The sequence below is a fragment of the Cydia fagiglandana genome, chromosome 8 (assembly GCF_963556715.1).
Source record: "Cydia fagiglandana chromosome 8, ilCydFagi1.1, whole genome shotgun sequence".
In the NCBI taxonomy this organism is placed as follows: domain Eukaryota; kingdom Metazoa; phylum Arthropoda; class Insecta; order Lepidoptera; family Tortricidae; genus Cydia; species Cydia fagiglandana.
In genome coordinates this window covers 13,669,802-13,692,196 of record NC_085939.1, presented here as the reverse complement: position 1 = coordinate 13,692,196, position 22,395 = coordinate 13,669,802, and the positions used below count along the sequence as shown (strand labels likewise).

General features: G+C 38.5%; 1 protein-coding gene and 1 non-coding gene across 2 annotated transcripts; both read left to right on the top strand.

Moving 5' to 3' along the window:
* The first annotated feature begins 1,389 nt into the window (after positions 1 to 1,389).
* Positions 1,390 to 13,920, top strand: LOC134666681 (zinc finger protein ztf-16). The gene is made up of 7 exons (XM_063523912.1): positions 1,390 to 1,656; positions 1,933 to 2,057; positions 4,195 to 4,703; positions 5,555 to 5,865; positions 6,875 to 7,005; positions 8,835 to 9,008; positions 9,924 to 13,920. Exons 2-7 carry the CDS (start codon positions 1,983 to 1,985, stop codon positions 10,161 to 10,163), a joined length of 1,440 nt encoding a protein of 479 aa, XP_063379982.1. The 5' UTR covers positions 1,390 to 1,656; positions 1,933 to 1,982; the 3' UTR covers positions 10,164 to 13,920.
* Positions 13,921 to 19,073: 5,153 nt separating this feature from the next.
* Trnay-gua (transfer RNA tyrosine (anticodon GUA)) lies at positions 19,074 to 19,146 on the top strand. The gene has a single exon. It is a non-coding gene; the product is annotated as a tRNA-Tyr (tRNA).
* Positions 19,147 to 22,395: the final 3,249 nt, after the last annotated feature.

The window sequence follows — 22,395 nt, the reverse complement described above, 5'->3', positions numbered from 1 at the left end:
TATGATTTTCAACCGGTTCGACATTTTTGTGATCATACATACATATGAACGTTATAGATGGTCAAGCAAATCTTGTCAGTAGAAAAAGGCGTGAAATTCAAATTTGCTATGAGACGATATCCCTTCGTGCCTACATTTTTCAAATTTGCCGCCTTTTTCTACCCTAAAAATATTTAGCCCCTAAAAAGACCCCTAGCTGATTTATTTCCCCCTAAATTTAGTGATAAAACCACTAAGTTGGCATCCCTGGCTGACTGACCCTGTGACAGTCTATTGTATTGTGTCAAGGGCCCTGCCTTTTCTGTTCTCTTTCACGACGCAGCAACTAGTATCATTTCTCTCTCCTCGCTCTTTTAAAATGCCGTTTGTCAAAAAAGGACAACCATACTGTTGACAAGGTGGACTTCAAATCAAGTGTTGCCTTTCTTGATGCGCCCAGGCTGTGTATGCGTGCGTAAAAGCGTATATGTGTGCTCTTTTAGGGATGTGAAAAGTCGATATTAATCATGTTATATATCGATAAACGCTACACAGCGGAACGAAATAGCGATTAATTGAACCTTCAATATCTTCGTTAAACATAAACATAATTGAAATGCTAATAGATAATGAATATATTATAATATAATAATATAATTCAATTATTGCGGAACACCTATTTTAGGAGGTATTTATGTATTTTAATTAAATATCGGAACTTTCCCTTGGTTCCCTGCTGGGGCGTGACTATAAAATTGTGATATGATAACCACAATAAAGAATAAAAGCGTTTTTGGTCATTTTAGGTATCGTTAAGCCTTTGAAGTAAAATTAAAATTGCAAGAAATGTCGATAGTTTATCGATATGACTTTATCGACATGGCTACAGCAACGTGGGCCTCATTGTTAATCGTACACTAAACAAAAGTGGCAACAGTGACAGCTCGCTGAGGCTCCGTCTTTATATATTATTAAGTCTATGTATTGTGTACTTCCCCTTCATGCATAACAGACGTAACATCTCTTGAAAACAGTTTTAATTTAGAATGTATTCAGCCGTGATACGATAAAGTATTGAATGTGATTTTAATGGCTGTTACGACTTTTACGCATGGTGGTACTGTCCCGCTTCTACAATTCCAAATGTATCTGAAAAGTCGCACTGAATCTTTAGTATGATTCGGACTATAAAAGATTTCTGTAGAAAGACCTATTAAATTAAATTATTTGTTTCGCAATACCCTAAATTATTTCAAAGAGTGATATTTTATTAGTAAAATGTATTTGTATTTTTTATGAAAATTGAGTGAATATTGTGGGAAAGTGGTAACACCACACAAGTGTTACCAGTTACAAAGAAATTTTAGAAAAAAAATCACATCACAGGTGTAGTGTTGTGTGAAGTAGGTATAATTTTTTTTCTGTTCGAATCATGATCAAAATGGGATTGCTGTAGATAAAATACCATTATTTAATTTAGGAAATCAAAGCTATTAATGGCGTTAATATAGTTTAAAGATGTCCAATCAGTGCAAGTTAATAGTGGGGATCGACTTATTTGTGCATTTACAGTTATACGCGTAACACGAATTTGTGCATCGAGTTCTGAGCATCGAATTAGGCCACATAGCGATCTCTCCCTAAAATACCGCTGGTTGTCGACGTATCAAGTTAAACGTGAGTTTATAATTTACTATCGTGTTCATTATTCAACTTAGTGGACGGGATAAGTGAAGTGTTGTTTGGGATGAATACGATAGATAACGTTTATAAATAGTGTATAGCGTGAGTCGATAATTCGTATGTTTTTGTAAATGGGTCACCTCGCCATTCTTTTACGAGCGAAGTTGTTTTGTGATTTCTTGGCGTAGCAATTATTGTTGATTCACTTATCACCTGTGTATTTATTGTAGGTTTATGTATTAAATACAATGTTTGTGTTTTAATTTTAAGTGAGTGTGGCGGGAGAGTGATGTCCAGAAAGGCCGCGAGCTGGTAATGTGATGTCATCAAAAGGGGAAACAGAGGCCGATTCAGGCACCGTGTCGCCGAACCTGCCTGCAGTCAAAAATGAACCGGTTAGTACTTAAAAAGTAATTAATTCCTAGTAAGCTAAGTATATGAGCCATTTTAATGCCAAAATACCGACTTCAATTCCAAGTGGGTAGATATTGTTCTTCCTAATTGTAACTAGACCTTACAACCATTTTCTATATAATAATGTTTTGTGGATTAGTTGATTAGGCACCTACCAGAACAGGTACACTCTGTAATAACATGATGTTATTATTGAAACATGATTACATTATTACAGCATACAATACTACAGTGATATAATATTAGATTTAGTTGAGATAATATATTGTATCATTGGATTTTGTAATCTCTTCATTATTGTAAGATAAGTAGTGCTTGTTTCACCACCTTGCACAGCTGCTAGGTGTCATTACTGGTTTTCCTTATTTCCATCAAGATTCTGTATTCCCAAGGATCAATATATGAATGTAGTTATCTTGATTCGATGGTACCTATGAGTTGGTGTCCAGCTTTGTAACAAGCATGATGGGGTATCTGCATTAAAATATTGTCATACAAATTAACTTCAGCAGCAATTAATAACAACACAAAAAAAATATTGTGCCTGTTGGGAAAAGAATAAAAGAGATAGCATTGAATTAAAAATAAGAGAAAAAAGTTATGACATATACATAGGTATATTGTTTTATAATTATAATACTCTTACTTGTCTTTATATGTATTTAAATGTACACCTTGAATCTTGACATGCATATATGCCTATAAGATGTTAAATACTACTCAAATACCAAAGGTTGTTTTTATTATGTTTCCAGCTTGGTCTAACTTAAGACATATGAATATTTATACATTTTCAACTGCTAATTAGGTAACAATTCTATTTAATGGATCATGTGCTCATTTTAATTTCTTCTGCTATAAAAATGTTTCGAATTAAGATTGTGAAAGTTTTATCTAATTGGTACAAACACCAACACTCCTAACTGTACATTGGTGGACCTTATTACAAAAGGCATAAGGTCCACTGATGTACAGTTAACAGTGTTGGTGATGGTATATAACTTTACACTTTTTGGTATATAACAATTTAACTAAATTCAATTTTATTTTATAATGGACTTCTTAAAGGTACCGTCATACTGGCGCGTTATCCGGGCTGCGCGTGAGCGTTTTAAATGTAAAAGCGGCGCGTCCTGTTCACGCGCCGCCTGCAAAACGCTCCTGTGTGACAGAGCCTTAAAAGAAAAGGGTTGAAGGGAAGGGGATATTGATCCCTGGAACTCAATTTATGGAAATATATTTTATTGACATGTACATATTATTAGGTTTCCGATAAAATGCATGTACGTAATAGGTAACCCATAGTTACAGCTTTGATGATTTAATTGAAGACGTTAATTTTTGCATCAGTTCAATTTCAATTGAACCTTAAATCGGAATGCTAAGGTTGAAATTCAATTGGCATATATGTGGTTGATAAATAATACCTGGTATGCGTGGAAAAAGCTTAAATTAATACAGGTATGGCACAAGACATCTTATATACTCTGTATTTTACCATCATGCTCCTCAATTGTTGAGCCACTTAGGGTCCCAGGTAAATTGGTTGTTCAATACTTTCGCTATGGTATGTCCAATATAGCTAGAACCCTAAATGGCAGAACAATAACAGAGTGTGACTGTACCCACCTTTATTAGGGGATATAGGGGGGGAATGTGAAGTAATAAGGTGTTATTATGATTTGATCAGATCCAGGGCTATCATCAGCTTCATTCCCAATGTAAAAGATTAGATTAGACAAACAGTTCGCAAATGTTTTATTACAATAGTATTTTTACCTTAAAGATACTGTTTTGTTAATATTATTTAATTATCCCCTGAAAAAAAAAACATGAAGTCTTTATATAAATTATGTCTCTTTCTGTTACAAAAGATTATCAATGGCATTTCACAAATGTTTATGAATAATGCCATTACCTACATTTTAAAATGTAATAATTGCCAGTTTACTGGCTCTACTTAACTAACGCTACTTTGCACCTGTTGTGTATTAAATGTAACTTTCTCATCACTCATCAATTATCGAAGAATAAAAAGCTCAGAAATAAATAAACTACTGGTGAAAAATCTCATGTGATTTGAATTTCCAAACATTATGTGGCATTTATCTTTGGCAGGCAACCACAGCTAGTAAAGAAGAAACACCTAAACGAGGCAGCACGCTGCTAAAATGCACAACTTGCAACACATTTAGCACCCTAAGCAGCCGCGCGCTGACCACGCACATGGCGCAGTGTTCGCCCGACAACAACAATGTGGCGGCCGCGCAGGCGGACGCCCGCCCTCACAGGAAGCTCTTCGAGTGCGACGTCTGCAACATGAAGTTCTCCAACGGCGCCAACATGCGCCGCCACAAGATGCGCCACACCGGCGTCAAACCTTACGAATGCAGAGTCTGCCAAAAGAGATTCTTCCGCAAGGACCATCTAGCGGAACACTTCACAACCCACACAAAGAGCTTGCCGTACCATTGCCCGATATGCAACCGAGGGTTCCAGCGCCAGATCGCCATGCGCGCGCATTTTCAGAACGAGCATGTTGGCCAGCACGACCTTGTCAAAACTTGCCCCCTCTGCAGCTACCGTGCCCCCACCATGAAGAGCCTCCGAGTTCATTTCTTTAACAGGTAAGGATTGTATGTGATGTCATGCCTACATAATCATCCTTCCTTCTTCAGTCGGTCCCTCAATACTGAGGATCGTGACATCATATCCTTCTGTTGAAGAACAGGTTCCTCCATAGGGTTCTGTTCCCCGCCAAGCGCATGGCCTCGTGCATAATCATATCATTCATTAAATAGGTACTATATTGGAATGGAAGAGATGGAGAGTATTTTGCGTCATGAGAACTATAAATCGATCGAAAACTAATGTGGTCATTCATTAAAATCGTCTGACTCAGTAGTTTGAGTAGTTTCACTCAATAGAGGCTACAATACATCACACAATTAATACAAACATACTAGTACTTCTTGCAGTCTGGTGAAAACTATAGAACAGCCTTTATAGCTAAAAAATCTTATCTCACCTTAACTTAAGGGAAGTACGTATTAAATGTATGCGTTTACATTTTCCTCATTGTCTTTTGAGACGGAGACAAGGTTTTTACGTTATATATCCTAACAAGTTACGTAATACGGCGCAAAACTAGACGTTAGCAAGTTCCTGATTAAAGTTTTCGTTACCAGCTGATATCGACTACACGTCGAAAGAGCCTAAACTCAATGCAATTGTTTTTTTACTAACACGTTTGTACAAACGGCAACACTATTACCTGACCTACACTACACTATTACCTTATGCCTTTGTAATAAGGTCCACCGATGGATTGTTAAGAGTGTGGGCGATGGTGCCGATGGTACAACCTGTCAGCTTTCTTTTGCCTGCATTGATAAAATTGCATTGTCATCACTACAAAGCTTAAGTTAACTTGTAGTGTTAAATCCTACAAATATTTCATAGACGTAAATTATTCCAGACACGGCATCGACCTAGACAACCCAGGAACCGGCAACAACTCTGTTTCCCTGCTAGCAGCCGGCATAGCCAACGCCGCGTATGCCGACGGCTCAATGGACGCGAGCGCCATCAACGCCCTGGGTGCTCTAGGCTCCGGGCTGTCCGTGTCCGTGGCAGCCGCATACTCTGACAGCGGCGACAGTAACGGCGCTCGCTCCGTCGACAACGCTACACCGCCCATGCACTATCTGACCCCGCACGTGGAGATATCTATGGCCGACAACAACGAGACGTTCTCTCCGGGACAGTCTAACCATCTAAATAATTCCGGTAAGCATTATGTTGTATTTATAGCTGGTCAAACAAGTGGAAAACGGAAATTCAAATTTTCCATGGAACAATAAATCCTCGCGCCTATATTTTTAGGGTTCCGTACCCAAAGGGTAAAACGGGACCCTATTACTAAGACTTCGCTGTCCGTCCGTCCGTCCGTCTGTCTGTCACCAGGCTGTATCTCACGAACCGTGATAGCTAGACAGTTGAAATTTTCACAGATGATGTATTTCTGTTGCCGCTATAACAACAAATACTAAAAACAATAAAATAAACATTTAAATGGGGCTCCCATACAACAAACGTGATTTTTGACCAAAGTTAAGCAACGTTGGGAGTGGTCAGTACTTGGATGGGTGACCGTTTTCTTTTTGCTTTTTTTTCGTTTTTTTTTTTGCATTATGGTACGGAACCCTTCGTGCGCGAGTCCAACTTGCAGTTGCCCGGTTTTTTAGATTTGCCGCTCTTTTCTACTGACGGAAATGGCTTGACAGAGTATAGATACTGGTTTATCTGGTAGGTACCGATATCTGTGGCCGAAAAGTACCTTTTAAAAATAAAGAAATGCACCTTGACTGAGTCAAATCATACCCAACACATCTTCGTCAAATTGTGTAAAAATATTTCATGATGTTGAATGTCCAGAGAAGAAAATTGGGACTACGTACGCAGAAGCGCTTCTCCGCTACCCTCTTAATACATCATGTAATTAAATTTAGACATGATACACCTTCTCAAACAATTAACATGCGTTAATATCTCGTAATTCGTCACTTACATAAGACGATAAATAAATAAAGTAAGCTCAGATATAGGATTTTTCTATAATTAAAAAGTGATCTAAACCGGCGAGCGTGTAGGAGGAATGTTATGAAAGTGAAGGAAGCGAAGGAGGTATTTCAGGATCGTAGCAAATGGAAATCCGTGGTCTCTGCCTACCCCTCCAGGAAATAGGCGTGATTATATGTAAAAAGAAGCGGTTGAATGTATGGTTGCGTTGTGGCAGATTCGCGCATGAACGGCGAGGGTGGCAGCTCGCCGCAGTCGGGCGACAGCGCGGGCGCCGTTGCCAGCTCGTCGCTCGCGCAGCTCCCCGCGGGCATCACGCCCTCCATCACGCTCATTCCCATCAAACAGGTACAGTACAGGGCGACAATCTGTGGCTTAGCTATAGTTCCTTTTTTTAGCATTAGAAAAAAGGTAATCAATCTTGATGTGTCTTTTAATTGAAAAACACGTTTTAAAAATAAGTCACGGCAAATAAGTAACAATTATGAATCTAATACTATCATTTATATTCTTCTGCTTTCATAAGTAATAGTTACGGACTTTAAAAAAGCGTTTTTCATTTTAAAAGACATTGCAAGATCGCTTACCTTCTTTGTGCTTCTTTCTAATGCTGAAAAAACGAACTACAGGCGGCTGCGAATGGGACCTTCGCTCACGGCCTCGCATTTAGGGGGGCCTCGCAAAGCCAACCTTTTTATTACCTCGGGAAAACACACTGAAAAGTTAAGTAGCATGAAAGCAGGACAACTGTCACGCGAGTCAAAAAAAATCTTAAAATAAATCAACAAGCTTGTTTTAGTACTTTCAATTTCAATTTGTAATTTGAACTACATTTTACAAGCTTTTATTTAATATCTTGCTAGCTAGCTAATTTTAGACCCACTTATTTGATTGAGCTGAAACTTCACATCGTCGGGTGACAAGCAAAAGTCACTAACTAACACCATTGAAATTATTGGACAAAAAACCGTGTTACAAGTGTAATAAAGTGCATTGTTACTTAAATTTTTTGAGAGTACTTAGTGACTTTTGCTTGTCACCCGACGACATACTTGCATAAGTAGGGTGACAATGCAATATTATGGTACCATCGAGCCGATCTGATGACGGACATCGGAGGTGGCTATAGGAACTCTAGGATGAAACAACGCAATCTCATTGTGATTGGGTTTGTTCGAATTGTCTCGATGAGTATTTGTTGACTGTTGAAAAAAAGTACAGTCAGCAATAAATCGCTGCCAACTTAGCTTGGTCTAACTGTAACATGTCTGCTCTTATTGTATTTTTTAAGATTTCCTTACAAAAAGAATGTGTCATGGATGTCATGGTGTCATATTTATTATATAGAACCAGATTATTGGTGCTCAAAATTATTATCGTCACTTCATTAGCTAAAATCAATCTATTAACCATAATTTACTAATATTACGTCACTCAGAAGTAATTATATTTTACTAATCAAGCTAATTACACTTATACTTAAAATTTACGTAGAGCCCGGGCCGGGTAAAAAAAATCATTAGCCATTCCTATCCGGACGATGCGCCAAAACAACCTCAGGGGCTGATAAAAATACCTGATCACCACTATTATAGCTGACGCATATACACCATTTTGGTTTATATATGCTTCAGTTTTGGAATATTTAGCTTGCTCGGGTATCATATTATTATTAGGGATCATATTATCACAAGGAGTTAAATAACAACTTTGCCTTTGCCAACCTTGTAAAACAAGTAACTATTTTCTTGTTAGTGTGGCAACCCTACCGACGTAGCAGCAGCTGACATTCACGAGGATTCGTTATACAATATACACCATACATCTCCCTTAACTATCACAAAAATGTCCGTTTAGTTTAGATAATTTAAATGCCATAAAAACACGGTTTTAAGAGTAACCCAGTGGAACGTAACCAACGTAACCATGGCAACTCTCTCTCTCTCTCTCTGTGATCGCTCCTTCATGACTGAGGATCGTGGTCATCGGTGGATGTGGATGCTCCACACCAGGTTTTTATGATCTCCCTCCAACGGTGCCTGTTCATCGTGTCTCTGACAACCGAGCAAAAGTTGGTTGAGGAAACCATGGCAACAAGTGACATGAAAAAGTTGATTCATCCAGAAATCTCTGTATATTTCATTTTGTAACCAATACAAATCACACTCGTATTATAGGAGCCGAATGCGGAGGAGTCGGGCGGCGGCGAGTCGCAGGGCGAGGCGAACGGCGACAAGCGCGGCGTGTCGTCCAGCCTGTCGTCGCTCATCAAGGTGTCGCCGCTCAAGAGCCTGCTGCGCGAGGACCTGCGCCGCCGCATCAGCGCCCGAGGCCGCGCTCGAGGCTCCAACGTGAGGAACACCATTATTCTCTCTTTCTCTCTCTTTCGGGCGGCCGCGAGTCGCAGGGCGAGGCGAACGGCGACAAGCGCGGCGTGTCGTCCAGCCTGTCGTCGCTCATCAAGGTGTCGCCGCTCAAGAGCCTGCTGCGCGAGGACCTGCGCCGCCGCATCAGCGCCCGAGGCCGCGCTCGAGGCTCCAACGTGAGGAACACCATTATTCTCTCTTTCTCTCTCTTTCGGGCGGCCGCGAGTCGCAGGGCGAGGCGAACGGCGACAAGCGCGGCGTGTCGTCCAGCCTGTCGTCGCTCATCAAGGTGTCGCCGCTCAAGAGCCTGCTGCGCGAGGACCTGCGCCGCCGCATCAGCGTCCGAGGCCGCGCTAGAGGCTCCAACGTGAGGAACACTATTATTCTCTCTCTCCGTTTCAAATGCTTTTTAAACGGGCTTGTTCTTACTCGTGACGGATTCGGTACCTAACCGCACTGCATAAAAGATACAATGCCTTTTGTTTAATAGATTGAGGTTTAGCCCGAAAAAATTACCTCTGATAATTTCAACTAAACATACGCCTAATATGGAAGTGTAGTGGTACTTTAATATTAATCTCATACGGTAGTATCTTCCCAAAATTCTACATTTTCACTTGGTATTAGGCAATACGATGAGCATTGTGAAATTCAGGTTGTAGGTACAATCAGCAACGTTCCTAACTGTAGGTACATCGATCGGTGGACCTTATTACAAAAGGCAGGCAGGCAACGCAGGTCCACCTTGTACAGTTAACAACCTCTTCGTATTTGTCATGCTAGTTTTTGTACCGAGACTGACTGAAATAGCAAGACACGTTCGTACGTTTCGGTTAAAATACGATGGAAAATAATTATGCACTACATCCGTAAACGTTGGTTGTGTGTGTGTGTGTGCAGAGCTCCCGCGCGTCGCCGTCGGAGGGCGGCGTGATCACGTCGACGCACGGCGACGCCGCGCTGGCGCCCGCCTCGCTCATGTGCTCGTTCTGCTCCATCACCTTCCCCGACTCCACGCTCTACTTCCTGCACAAGGGCTGCCACTGCGACTCCAACCCCTGGAAGTGCAACATCTGCGGCGAGCAGTGCTGCAACGTCTACGAGTTCAACTCCCACCTGCTCAGCAAAAGTCACCAATGACTGTTTGCAGGGGGGCCGTTCCGATAATAATGACTTTGTGTTTCGTGATGCACTTGCGCGGTGTGTGCATAGTACGAGCGCTTCGGAGCTTCACTGTCGTCTTCGATTACGCGATTCTGTTCTCAATCTACTGTGTCGGGCGCTGCAGGGCTTCGAACTCGCTATGCGCTGAACGTCCCCCCGAAGATATCATTTTAAAAGTGCAAATTATGTCGAGTTATATTTTTAGCGGTTATAATTGTTATGTTAAAATGTGTGAAGATATTTATGCGGATATTTTAGTACTTAAAAGGGTTTATAAAAGGGTAATATTAAATTATAATTGTGACGGGGTCAGATAGATTTGGGGTACAAGCTAGTAACTAAATTGAAAGCTGAAAGTGGTACCACTCGGTAATGACAAATATTACATTCCAAAACGTGACGTAGCATTCCATGATGAGAGATTCGAGTCTTTGGTGGGGAATATTATTGTAGTAACTAAAAGTATCTTCTCTATCCATTTTAAAATAATCACGAAAACTAATGTAGTGTGTTGCTGCACCTTACATCACAAAGATATCGCAACTCGCGTATTCAATGTTAGAAACATTGTATGTGTAAGTATACTAAATGGATAGTAAAGGGACACTTGTATTGGTTTACCATTCTACTTTTCAGTACTTAATTGTACTACGACTATATCTAATCTAAATTTTAAAAGTATTTTTGGTGCGATAGTGAATTTTACAAATGTTTTAAATTATGGTGGAAATTGTACAAATTAATATATTTTTACATTTCACTGTTGAGAAGAGAGGGCCTAGCCTGTATTTCCGTGATTATTTACTTATTGTGATTGTGTACAGACAGGAATTATAAATTCTACATTCCATTTTTTATGTTATTAATTGTTTCTTAATATGCATGTAATGCAAGTCCACGACTAATATTTAATGTACAAGTTATATTTTGTTGTTATTATTTATTTTTCTAAAAATACGTCTTTTCCTTAATTGCTACTTATGTTTTATTGTTTTTAAATAGTGGTGCGTTATTAATTATGGTCATATGTACTTATTTCATTCTCAATCTATACAATGTTCCTTTCGTCAGTTCAGTTGTATGATATTATCGTTAGTTGAATTGTTTGAAATTGAAAACGAAAATTATTGAAGGCACACTTGCTCAATATAGCTTAAGTGTGGGGCATGGCAACGTCGCACAAAAGCATTATAATAAAATTTCTTTTTAAATTAATTGGAGTAGTGTAGTTTTATAGAACACTTTCATGCATGCTTATGGAAGTTTAAAATCGAATCGTTCAATTCGAAGGTACTTAATTTTATTTAATATCAAGGTTTAGAAAAGCCCCATTAGATTTAGCGAAACTGACCCGTATCATATAATTGTGCTATCCGAAAGATTTTATTATGTTTTGCGTTCTAAATGCAAAGCCGTCGTTTTCCAGCTAAGAGAACGCTTACGGTCCATGTCCGATCAGTATCCGCAAAACCCTCGGAACTAATATCGCCTGGGCCGTGTTGCATAATAATTAATAAATTACAACTAATATTATAAGCGGAACTCCTTTTCTAACTTAACTTATTAGAAAAGGAGTTCCGCTTGTAATATTAGTTGTAGTTTGTAGTTTATTATGCAATACGGCCCTGGTCGTATTTGTTTTTGCGTCCCGGATCCGGATTGGATGCGGTAAGTTAGCGTTCTAAAACAGAAGTGCTCAACCTAATGGCAAACGATATTGATCTCTTTTATTTTGAAGAGTTAAATTTCTATATTGACTTTCAATTTATCATTTAGGTAAATAAAATATATTTCATTTGTGTGCTTATAGAGACATATTGGTTTAATGATACATTTTAAAATGCTATAGGTTAATGAAATTAATTTTGTAATGTAGCTGTTAATTATGTTTTAGTACATTTTTCGTGTTTAACGTAATTGGTCAGTCCGTTCCATTTTTATTAAAGTAACCTGAGATTTACATTCCTGTAGCTCTTAAGTACTTACTTTCGGTTGTGGTCTTGCCTGTTAAGTTTACGAAATTACTTAGATGGAACTGAAATTATGTTTTACCAACGAAGTTATATACTTGTTTTGTTATGTGGTCATCGCGTGTATAAAGTAGGCCGGCGCGGGACCGTCCGTGAGTTACCTGAAACGAGCAACATATTTATTTATAGAGGTTCATATATTATGCTGTTTCATTGTTGGTTTTGCAACTTGATTGTTTACTTTTATTTGGTCCCGCCGCCGCGCCACGGTTAGTTAAGGTAGAGTTTAAGAGCTATTAATATTATTAACCGGTCACCCCACTGGGCGCCTTTACTTAATCCGTCCATATCTAATGATAGATATTGCCTTTAATATTTAATAAAAAATAATATATTTTGTAGATTTTAGATATGACTAGGGAGAGATGTTAATTATAAAATGGTTAAATAATTGCAGAGATTTAATTATGTAGTAATAATTTATTTAACATTTAACGTAAATCTCTGCATTGCTAAAAAGTTAGTAATTGTGATGTCAACCAGTAATGTAATGAGTAATGACATTTTATTTACTTCTGATTAAAAAAAATTATGACATGATTTTATTCCATCCCTCACTTATATAGAAACTGTCCAGGTTTTGAAGGAATTATAATATACATAAATAGGTATTATTAGAGAAATCGGTATCCAGCCACCGATACGTTATTGAAGGTTTATTTATTGATTGCTGTTGACATATTTACATTGTTTATCGACTCGCAGATTTGTAAATCGCGTTAATTTCATCACGAGAAAAATGTTTAACGTTAAAATTCTAATATATATACTTTATTTTTGTGGACTAGTTATATAGTAAGTACAAAATAAGTATTGGAAGTTGTGTTATGCCACAGCCAATTGTTATTTGTGAAATACGTGAAACAGTATTTTAATTAAAATTTCTAAATTAAAAAACTGTAGAAAGTTGGCAAAGGGATACGTTTTAGAATTACACAAAGCAAAATAATTATTTCTTCATAATGCTGCATCTATAGAATTCTATAGATCATTTTATATTTTATACTACTAAGCACTCAGTCCAAGTCAACAACAAGCCTTTAGTATAGCGACCCTCATCTTAATACCAAAACACAGCTTACCAACATTATATATTTTTTAAGTTGTTTTATATATGTACTTAAGGGTAGATAAATATAAATAATGTGGTTAAAAGCAATTGCTTGTAATTTTAAACAGTTGAAAGCGTCGTTAATATTTTGCTGTTACATTTATTGTGTTGTCAATTGAAATGAAAATAATATTTATTAATATTAAAAGGGATACTATTTTATGAAAAACCAGTTTGTAATTATGAGTGATAGTTACTATATCAAGTTTTAGCAGATTGTGCCTTAGATCAATACTTTAATATTTTAAAAATACATATTTAAAGAGACATTTTTTGGAAATTGTTTAATATATCTCATATCTAGATGTGTGTATTTTAAAATAAAATATTGTCACATTAGAGTTATATATTTATACACAAACTAGGAAATCAATGACCTGTTAATTATTTATGTATAAGACAATGTACGCAATATGGCTGTTGCTTGTTTTTATGAAAAGTTTATTTTGCAGTTAGGAAATATAATTTTCTCTTATCGTCCTGTAACGGTAAATTAAGATTATAAAGGATTGGTACTTATTACCATAATCTAGTTCTATTTATTTACGTTTAATTTGGTAAAGGGTCTAATAAAATATTAATAAATTATGAAGTATTAGCTTATTTTATTTTTTTCCAAACATATCCTATTTTGTACTAGTACTAAACTGAGGTCAGTGAACTTACATAGGTATATAATCTATATGTATAGCTTTGGTATTGGTAGATTAGGTAGTAGCACGAATTGGTACTCAGACCACGATAAATTTGCACAACTTGTCAGTCTTTGGTGTAAACGTAAAACTTGGCGGACCATTGGCACTAAGCTACCGGTGAACCGACTCAAACCAGGCGTGTTTACTCCGCGATTTCGTCGCTTTGCTACAGGTAGCTAAAAGTACATCCGTTCGGCCCCAATTTTGGGGTTTGCCATAAGCCGCGCGTGGCGCTGTCTACACCTAGCGGCCATATCTGTGCTGATCTTCGAGCAACACCGGCTTCCGACACGTCGGAAGGGAGGGGCCCAAGCGATATCTCACCGTACAAATCATTCTGCCATTTTTCGCGGGGGGAAGGTGCACACAGTCGCACTTCTCACACACTTACATACAAAATCCAATCAAAGGCCCTACCGCGAACCACGTTCGACGTGTTGCCTCTCTATGGCACTTGTAAATTCATACGTAAGTGTGACAGGGAGGCAACACGTCGAACGTGGTTCGCGGTAGGCCCTCTGTAATGACGACACAAATACATAGAAAATGACACACGTCAAAGACAAATCTTGCAAACCTCGATCTCTTTTTGTGTACGGACGAGTGACTAGTGTCACAACACGCACACTAACACATTTTCGTTGAAGTATGTCATTGTATTCTGAGAGATGAGAAGTCGGATTTGTCGCTCGACCGATCCGCAATTTGTACTGAGCGAGCAAAATCGATAAATCCAACAATTACTTGAGACTAAAATATAATAATTGTATTTAAATGTAATTAAACGTATGATATGTAAAAAAAATATTACATGTGAAATGTAACACTTTCATTTTGTAAATGTGATGTCCCCGACCTCTTTTTATAACAAAAAACCGAGCAAACAGGCATTTTTGTGCAGCAGTGTTCACGCGCGCGTCTGGACTCGGTCTAGTGAAAAATCCAAGTGCAACTAGTTTTATTACCCGCGCTAGATTATATTGACGTGCTAATCTTGTACCTCGGCAGAGGGGAAATAGTGGGAATGCCGCCTCCCTTCCGTGTTGCTCGAAGGTGCTGATCGTAACAGTCTGTGGCCATGAGTAAGCCCATCCATAATAATAAAAAAAAAAACAGACGCGTTTTGTTAGAGAGTGAGTCTTCTGTACTTTTTTTTTTCTAGCCTACTTGTTGTCCCACTGCAGGGCAAAGGCCTCCCCTCGTTTTTTCCACTCGACCCTGTCATCGGCATTTTCCCACCATTTGGGGTAGAATGTGTCCAAGTCGTCCCGCCATCTCCTTTTCGGTCTGCCTAAACTCCGGCCTGCACCGTCTACTGTATTCCGTACTGTACTTAGTACTATTATTTATTCTGTGCTCAAACTATCAAACGCAACGAGCATAGGAACGTAGGCGGCTATCACACTGGTGTTATTTCCGGTCATGGCATGGCACCACAGTGTTATAACCTTGTAAAGCAGGAGCGGAGCGCTACGACCTCCAAGAAATCGCGTAATGCCACCTTAAAGCCGGCAACGCATTTACAACCCCTCTGTTGCGAGTGTCCTTGGGCGGCGGTAGGTAATCGCTTACCATCAGGCGATACGTCTGCTCGTTTACCTCCTATATCATAAAAAAAAATGGAGTACCCGGGACCTCCCGGTCACGTAATGTGCTAATTATCGCACTAATTATATAATTATGTCGTATATATTATCCCTTTTCCAGGCCGCACCAATCTCCAACGTTTTTCAAAAAAATCGGAATAGGGCCGATACAGGCGGAATTGTTGGCGCGAAGATCAAATTTCCGAAATTTGAATTTAGCGCCTTTTTTCTTGAGAAAAAGTTGATTTGCCATCAGTAATTTGCCATAGTATTATAGCCGTAACAGACTAGATACCACACCGCACTGCGACCTTGGTGCGCCGTACCCATAAGTGAGAGCGAGAAATAGATATCTCTCGCTCTCACTTAAGGGTATGGCGCACTAAGGTCGCGGCACGGTGTGGTAGTCTGTTACGGCTTTTATTTTATTTTTTTGTGAGTAAATTTAAACTTTATGTCCAACTCAAAAAGATCAAGCTAAACCTTAGTGTCAAGCTAAACTAATCTTGTACTAAAATCAGCTTGGAATTATAGCTTTGTGGTTTTTATCAAATACATAGTTGCGTTATTTGCATCCTTTTCTTCAATATGTCAAACGAAAGTGACGCAATGCGGTTCCGAACGGCAAATAAATGACGCATCGTCCATCGCCTGAATCCGAATTTGCTGTCATTTGTTGAACGCACCCATATCTTCGCTTTTTGCTTGCCTAGTGAAGTTTTGTTGACATTTCGGCCGTAAAAAGTTAACTTTTCCTAAACTAAATCACCAACTAAGTTGATTCTAACAATTGAACCTACATTTGGTGTTGAACTGCTGAATTACTTTATCCGTGGGATGGGAAAATCAACACAGGTTGATGGCGACAACAATCCAACATCGGTGGATTCCGAACCAGACCCCGCTAAATTACTGGAAGCCGCTCTACTACAGATGGATGGCATTATAGCGGGTAAGTTCTTTTAAATGCAGTGGCGTAGCTAGAGGATATGGCGCCCGGGGCAGGCACCAAATTTACCGGAGGCCCAGATTTCGCACTTCACACTTCACAGTGGTGGTAAATACGACTGACGAAAGTATCCCTGCTGTGCCTTTGGCAAGGCGGAGAGGTAGTCTTTTGCCCATTTTGGCGCCCCCCTTTGGACGGCGCCCGGGGCACGTGGCCCCTCCAAACCCCCCTAGTTACGCCACTTTAAATGTACATCGGGTATACGGCAGTTTATATGTTCACGACCCGCGTACGGCTCTACTAGTCTCCCAAACAATGATTTTTTACACCGACGATGAATATACATTTGGGGTTTTTTGATATTCCTGAAACTGATTGATGGCTTTTCTTTTAATGTCTTAATGCAATGTGATAATGCAATAAAATACCTAATAAAGTGAAAGGTGCCCGTGACTGATTTAGACACTACTTAAGTGCTCATGATGAGAACTTTATTTTACAGAACAAGAAAGCTAGAGTTAGACTAGGAAAAGTCTGCGGAGTTTTTGATAGCCCACGCAGTGCAAGTGTTATTTTAAACGTCAACTTTTATGAAATTATGATGTAATGCACTGCATGGGCTATCAAAATCGCTGCAGACTTTTCTTTTCTAACAGGTCTAACATTATACAGCAAACTATAGTAAGTTTATAACCCAAAACAAGAAAAAACATAAAGAGAGACAGCATATATACATCCTGGGCTAGGGCTCATTGACATCTTAAAAGTAGATAAGTCAAGGAGTCCAAATCCATCTGCAAAAAATACATGCACAAGCTCATTTTTAGGGTTCCGTACCCAAAGGGTAAAACGGGACCCTATTACTAAGACTTTGCTGTCCGTCCGTCCGTCCGTCCGTCCGTCCGTCCGTCCGTCCGTCCGTCCGTCCGTCCGTCTGTCACCAGGCTGTATCTCACGAACCGTGATAGCTAGACAGTTGAAATTTTCACAGATGATGTATTTCTGTTGCCGCTATAACAACAAATACTAAAAACAATAAAATAAAGATTTAAGTGGGGCTCCCATACAGCAAACGTGATTTTTGACCAAAGTTAAGCAACGTCGGGCGTGGTCAGTACTTGGATGGGTGACCGTTTTCTTTTTGCCTTTTTTCCATTTTCTTTTTTGCTTTATGGTACGGAACCCTTCATGCGCGAGCCCGACTCGCACTTGCCCGGTTTTTTCAAACTACAGTACAGTAGTGTAACTTGATTAATAAAGCAGTATATTACAAGAATAGTGTGTCAATGATGTGACTCAACAAACCATTGACAGTTCATTGTCATTATTACCCAGGATGCTGCAGCATCTCAGGGCGGCTCCAGATTTTACAGTTATGTGCAACTTATTTACAATTTAGTCTCAAAATATTGAATATTGTAAACAATTATAACATGTAAACAACTTGTCGAACAACATGTACAAGCCACATGCTGGTGACTAGTAGCCTTTCTTTTTAGACTTTATGAAAAATGAAACACCTATTATTTGTACAAGTGGCATACAATCCGAAAGTATTGCCGAAAGGTTGGACAGTTTTAAGTCCAAATCCTAACCTTCAGCCGATACACAATTTTTATTTCATTATAAAAATTGTGTTTTCATTATAAAAACCTGCCCACACTTATTGCGCCATTTAGGGTACTAGCTAAAATGGTTGTTCAATACTGACACTATAGAATTTCCAATTTAGTAAGAACCCTAAATGTCATAACAATCCCGTGTGGTGACTGTACATGTGCTGTACATACAAACTTTTTGAAACATATTCTTTACCTAAGATATCTTTTGAATCTGTAACAGAAATAACATTAACAACCAAAAATACCTACATTCAGATTTTCTTAAAATTTTCAAACCAGGATTGCATATATAAATTATTACCTACCTACTTTTCCTAACTTTCGAAACACAATTATGTATAAACTAGTACAGTCGACGTCAAAGATATGTTTACATTTTTCGCCTTATTACAAAGGGGTAAGGTGCAAAAGTGTAAACATATCTTTGACGTCGACTGTACCTACGTATTAACTTAACCTTAGCTAGTCGCTACTCAGTTGACATAAATGTAGACTTAACGGAAGGAGCCTACAATAAATAGGGTAGGTATACATGAGATGGGGTGCGCTGTCGCGGGAGGGTGCAAACTGTTGAACGGAGGGTGGCTGCGGGCGCCAGTCCGCCGCCGCTGGTCCGCCCGGCCGGACGCGTCGCGTCGGTCGCTAATCTGCACGCGAACCTACATCGAAGATTTAACTACACGTATCCATCTACCATTTTATTTATTTTTTACCCTTATAAAACTATGTTTTTTTGCTGTAGAAACCCCAAAGATTTCCCACGTCTTTTTTTAGACTATCCACATCTTTTGTCAAATCTGTGCTTGGACGTATTAGGTTGACAAATTATCAAATACGTAAGGTCGTATGACTGAACACATTTTATACACGGACTATTCGCGAGTTTCTGGTAGGCTTCCGTGGCTCAATTGGTTAAGAGCAACGCACGTATTGCGGAGGTTGCGGGTTCAAGTCCTGCCGGAAGCGTAAATATTTCCATTTTTAAAATTTATTCATGATTGAATCATGTGTTAAGAATTTCTACTTTCATAAGATAATTAATAATTATAGTGTAACATACCTAAGTAACTGAAATTAACTATGTATTACTTACATCAACATAATTATGTAATATGATAAACCTCCCGTGAGTGTAGTCATGCACGGATTTATATGGCTAGACAACCTAGGTGCAAATTAACAATGTCTGCATAATCTTAATCAAGCTCGTATAACAGATAAACATAGTGTAGAAATATTTAATAACGGATCCAAAACCATTGGAAAACATTTCCGCCATTTATTAAAAGTCGCTATAATGTTTTGGAAATAAAAATACATAATAAAATTATGGCAAACTTAGAATTGCTTCTCATTCGTTGAGTTATTCACGAGGTTCAAGTATGTACAAAATAAATAGTTGCAGACTTGCTAAGCAGTTTGAAAAACCGTTGCCTCCTCTCGTGTTCTGCAGTGTAGCGCACTAATGAGTTTTTGAATGACGGGCGAGGGATCCGTTCACAGTTCAGATACCTAGGAACTGTTTTACGTTCCGTTTTATCAGGGTTCCGTGCCTGAACGGTGCCAGCGGGACCATTATCAAAGAGTTATGTATTGTAACTAGCGACCCGCCCCGGCTTCGCACGGGTTAACAAACAATACACCTAAACGTTCCTCAAGAATCACTATTGACAGGTGAAATGAAAACCGCATGAAAATCCGTTCAGCAGTTTTTGAGTTTATCGCGAATAAACACACAAACAGATAGACGCGGCGGGGGACTTTGTTTTATAAGGTGTAGTGGTAGAGAGAAACCGTTCCTCATAGTTTAACCTCATACTTTAGTGGACACTGAATTGTCAGTCGTCCACTGTTGACGACACCAAAAAATATAGTAAAAGTTGAGCAATGGTATTGAATAATGGACTCGCGCTTGGCAGATGCTTTACATAGTAACTCCTACGTATTTCGCGAAATTATACAGAATATAGGTATCTACGAATATAAAAAGGAAAATGTCAAAAACGAGTTATACCTATACAGGATACAGATTTCAGACAGATAGCGAACTGATTCAGTTTTGTTTTATAAATCTTTGACATGATAATTATATTTAACTTTTCCTGTCTTAAAAAAAAATCTTCCCGCAAACATAACTCAAATTTAAAAAAATAGCCCCTTGTATATAAACTATAAAAGCATTAAGCATAATTAAACTTGAGTTACTTAGTTTGTAGATTTTCTTGCAATAAAGTTACTCTAAAAATCGCGAATAAAAACTCCTCTAACCTAACACACATTTAATTTTGTAGAATATGTCACAAGAATATTAAAAGCCGACACATGAAAGAATGTAATCTCAGTCGGTTCCCGTCAAGATTAAATTTTTGAGCTGTTTCTTATCACGACCTCTCTAAACATTCTTAGGAGGGACTTCTATTATCGTCGAATTTTTTTATGCGCATCACGATTTTTCCTTTATCTCCAATACCGCTTTACCTTAAATATTTAAGAAAAGACTGCCGAACCCACTTCCCATGAATGACTCTCTTAAACTCTTTTTGGATATTATTTATTCCAACTTCCACGAAGAGAAAAGCGCAATGCGTATCTTTGCTTAACAAATAATTTACATGGTGTTTTTTTTACAACTTCATTTACTTTTGTGCATACAGGGAACGAGAAAAAACAGAAAAATCGTGTAATTACCATTCGCATCATGTTTATCTCGTATTTTTCACTCTGTATTCAGCGTCGTGCATGTATCCGCCTGACCTCTATCTGCCTCCCGGATAACCCAGTGTCCAATAAACAAAGGGATGATCCTGAATAGCATTTTAATTGGAAAACTTTGTGGAGATGTTATCTATAATGTTTTGAACAATTTTGACCGAGATTATAATTATTTTTGTTTGACAAGTAAATAGTTAACAAACTTTAACTCCGTTTTTTTTGTATAGAACCATCTCATATTTTGCCTTTAGTTTGTTCAAAATATTACGAAAAATTAGACTTTTCATTCATTAATATTCTTTTCTGATTCACTCCGTTCTTTTATATCTATAATGCTTTCATACTTCACATAAAGCCCGGTCAGATAAATTTTTGCTCCAACACGTTCCGCTCCGATTTTCTCCTTTTCCTATCCAAGCTAAATTAATTTATTCGAAGTGAGATTCCTTGTACGTGCGGTATTGGATGCTAAGTGATGTGATACTTGTACGATGCCGGGGTGTTGGCATTTGCCGGAGCACTTCACCCGCTGGTGGTTACTGGACGTGTGCAGCGAAAGGCTTTTTGGGGAAACCGATGCCCCCGACTCGCAGGTTCCACAGCGTATGTATACAGCTAAATAATAATGAAGTAGTTGCATAACATAATGATAACATCCTGATTTCATATATTACAAAAACAAAACAGATTATTACTTTTGATAGCCAAGCACTCGGCCAAAAACGCACGTGTTATTTTGGATCTTTGCTTTCGGTGGTACATTAATTAATTACTCTCTCAGTTAAAATAACTTTTAAACTTCTTAATTTACCCCGCGATTTCGATCACATGATCTTATTAAGATGCGCAATTTCGCATCCTTTGCATCTTTTTATATATAGATGGAAATACGATTTCAAAATATTCCTGCGCAGTTTTATAACGAAGGTAAAGCGATGAGATTTTTTCTTTTTCTTCCCAAGCCAACCCAAAGCGTCATTGTTCCTAGACGGATGCAATTCACTCGGTTCCCGCGCAATTTGCGCGAGTGGAGTCCTTTCGAAAAGATTTTAGCCTCGTTGGGATGAAATGATTATTACTTTTTTGCCGTGATTTTTTACAGTGACGTTTTGTTTTAGTGAACAATGTTTAATAAGCGTGTGTGAAAATAAAATAAAATTTACTTTTTTTTAATCTAAGTAATTTTTCTTCTTGTAAAACGCCCCTAAACGCTAGAGCAATTTGTTTCAAAATCATTAAAGAAAAATATAAGACATCTTAACATCATTAACCCATGCTGCTATCAACTGCTAAGTTACGCTCGTAGCACTATTTCGCAGCCGATAGCATATTTTCCCGGCATGTAGCGATAATGATTCGTAGAGGCGCAGCGACTATTTGTTGTGATTAGCTTCAGTGCTAAATATTAACGTTTACATTTCCAGCGGACAATAATTTTATTGCTACTAATAATGCCTACTTAGTAGAGCGTAATGCCCACTCACCCGTTACTGACGAGATCGT

Coding starts and splice junctions, on each gene's coding strand:
- LOC134666681 (XM_063523912.1), top strand. CDS start 1,983: ATGTCATCAAAAGGGGAAACAGAGGCCGATTCAGGCACCGTGTCGCCG. Junction 7,006..8,834: donor CGCTCATTCCCATCAAACAG/GTACAGTACAGG, acceptor CTCGTATTATAG/GAGCCGAATGCGGAGGAGTC. Junction 9,009..9,923: donor GCCGCGCTCGAGGCTCCAAC/GTGAGGAACACC, acceptor GTGTGTGTGCAG/AGCTCCCGCGCGTCGCCGTC.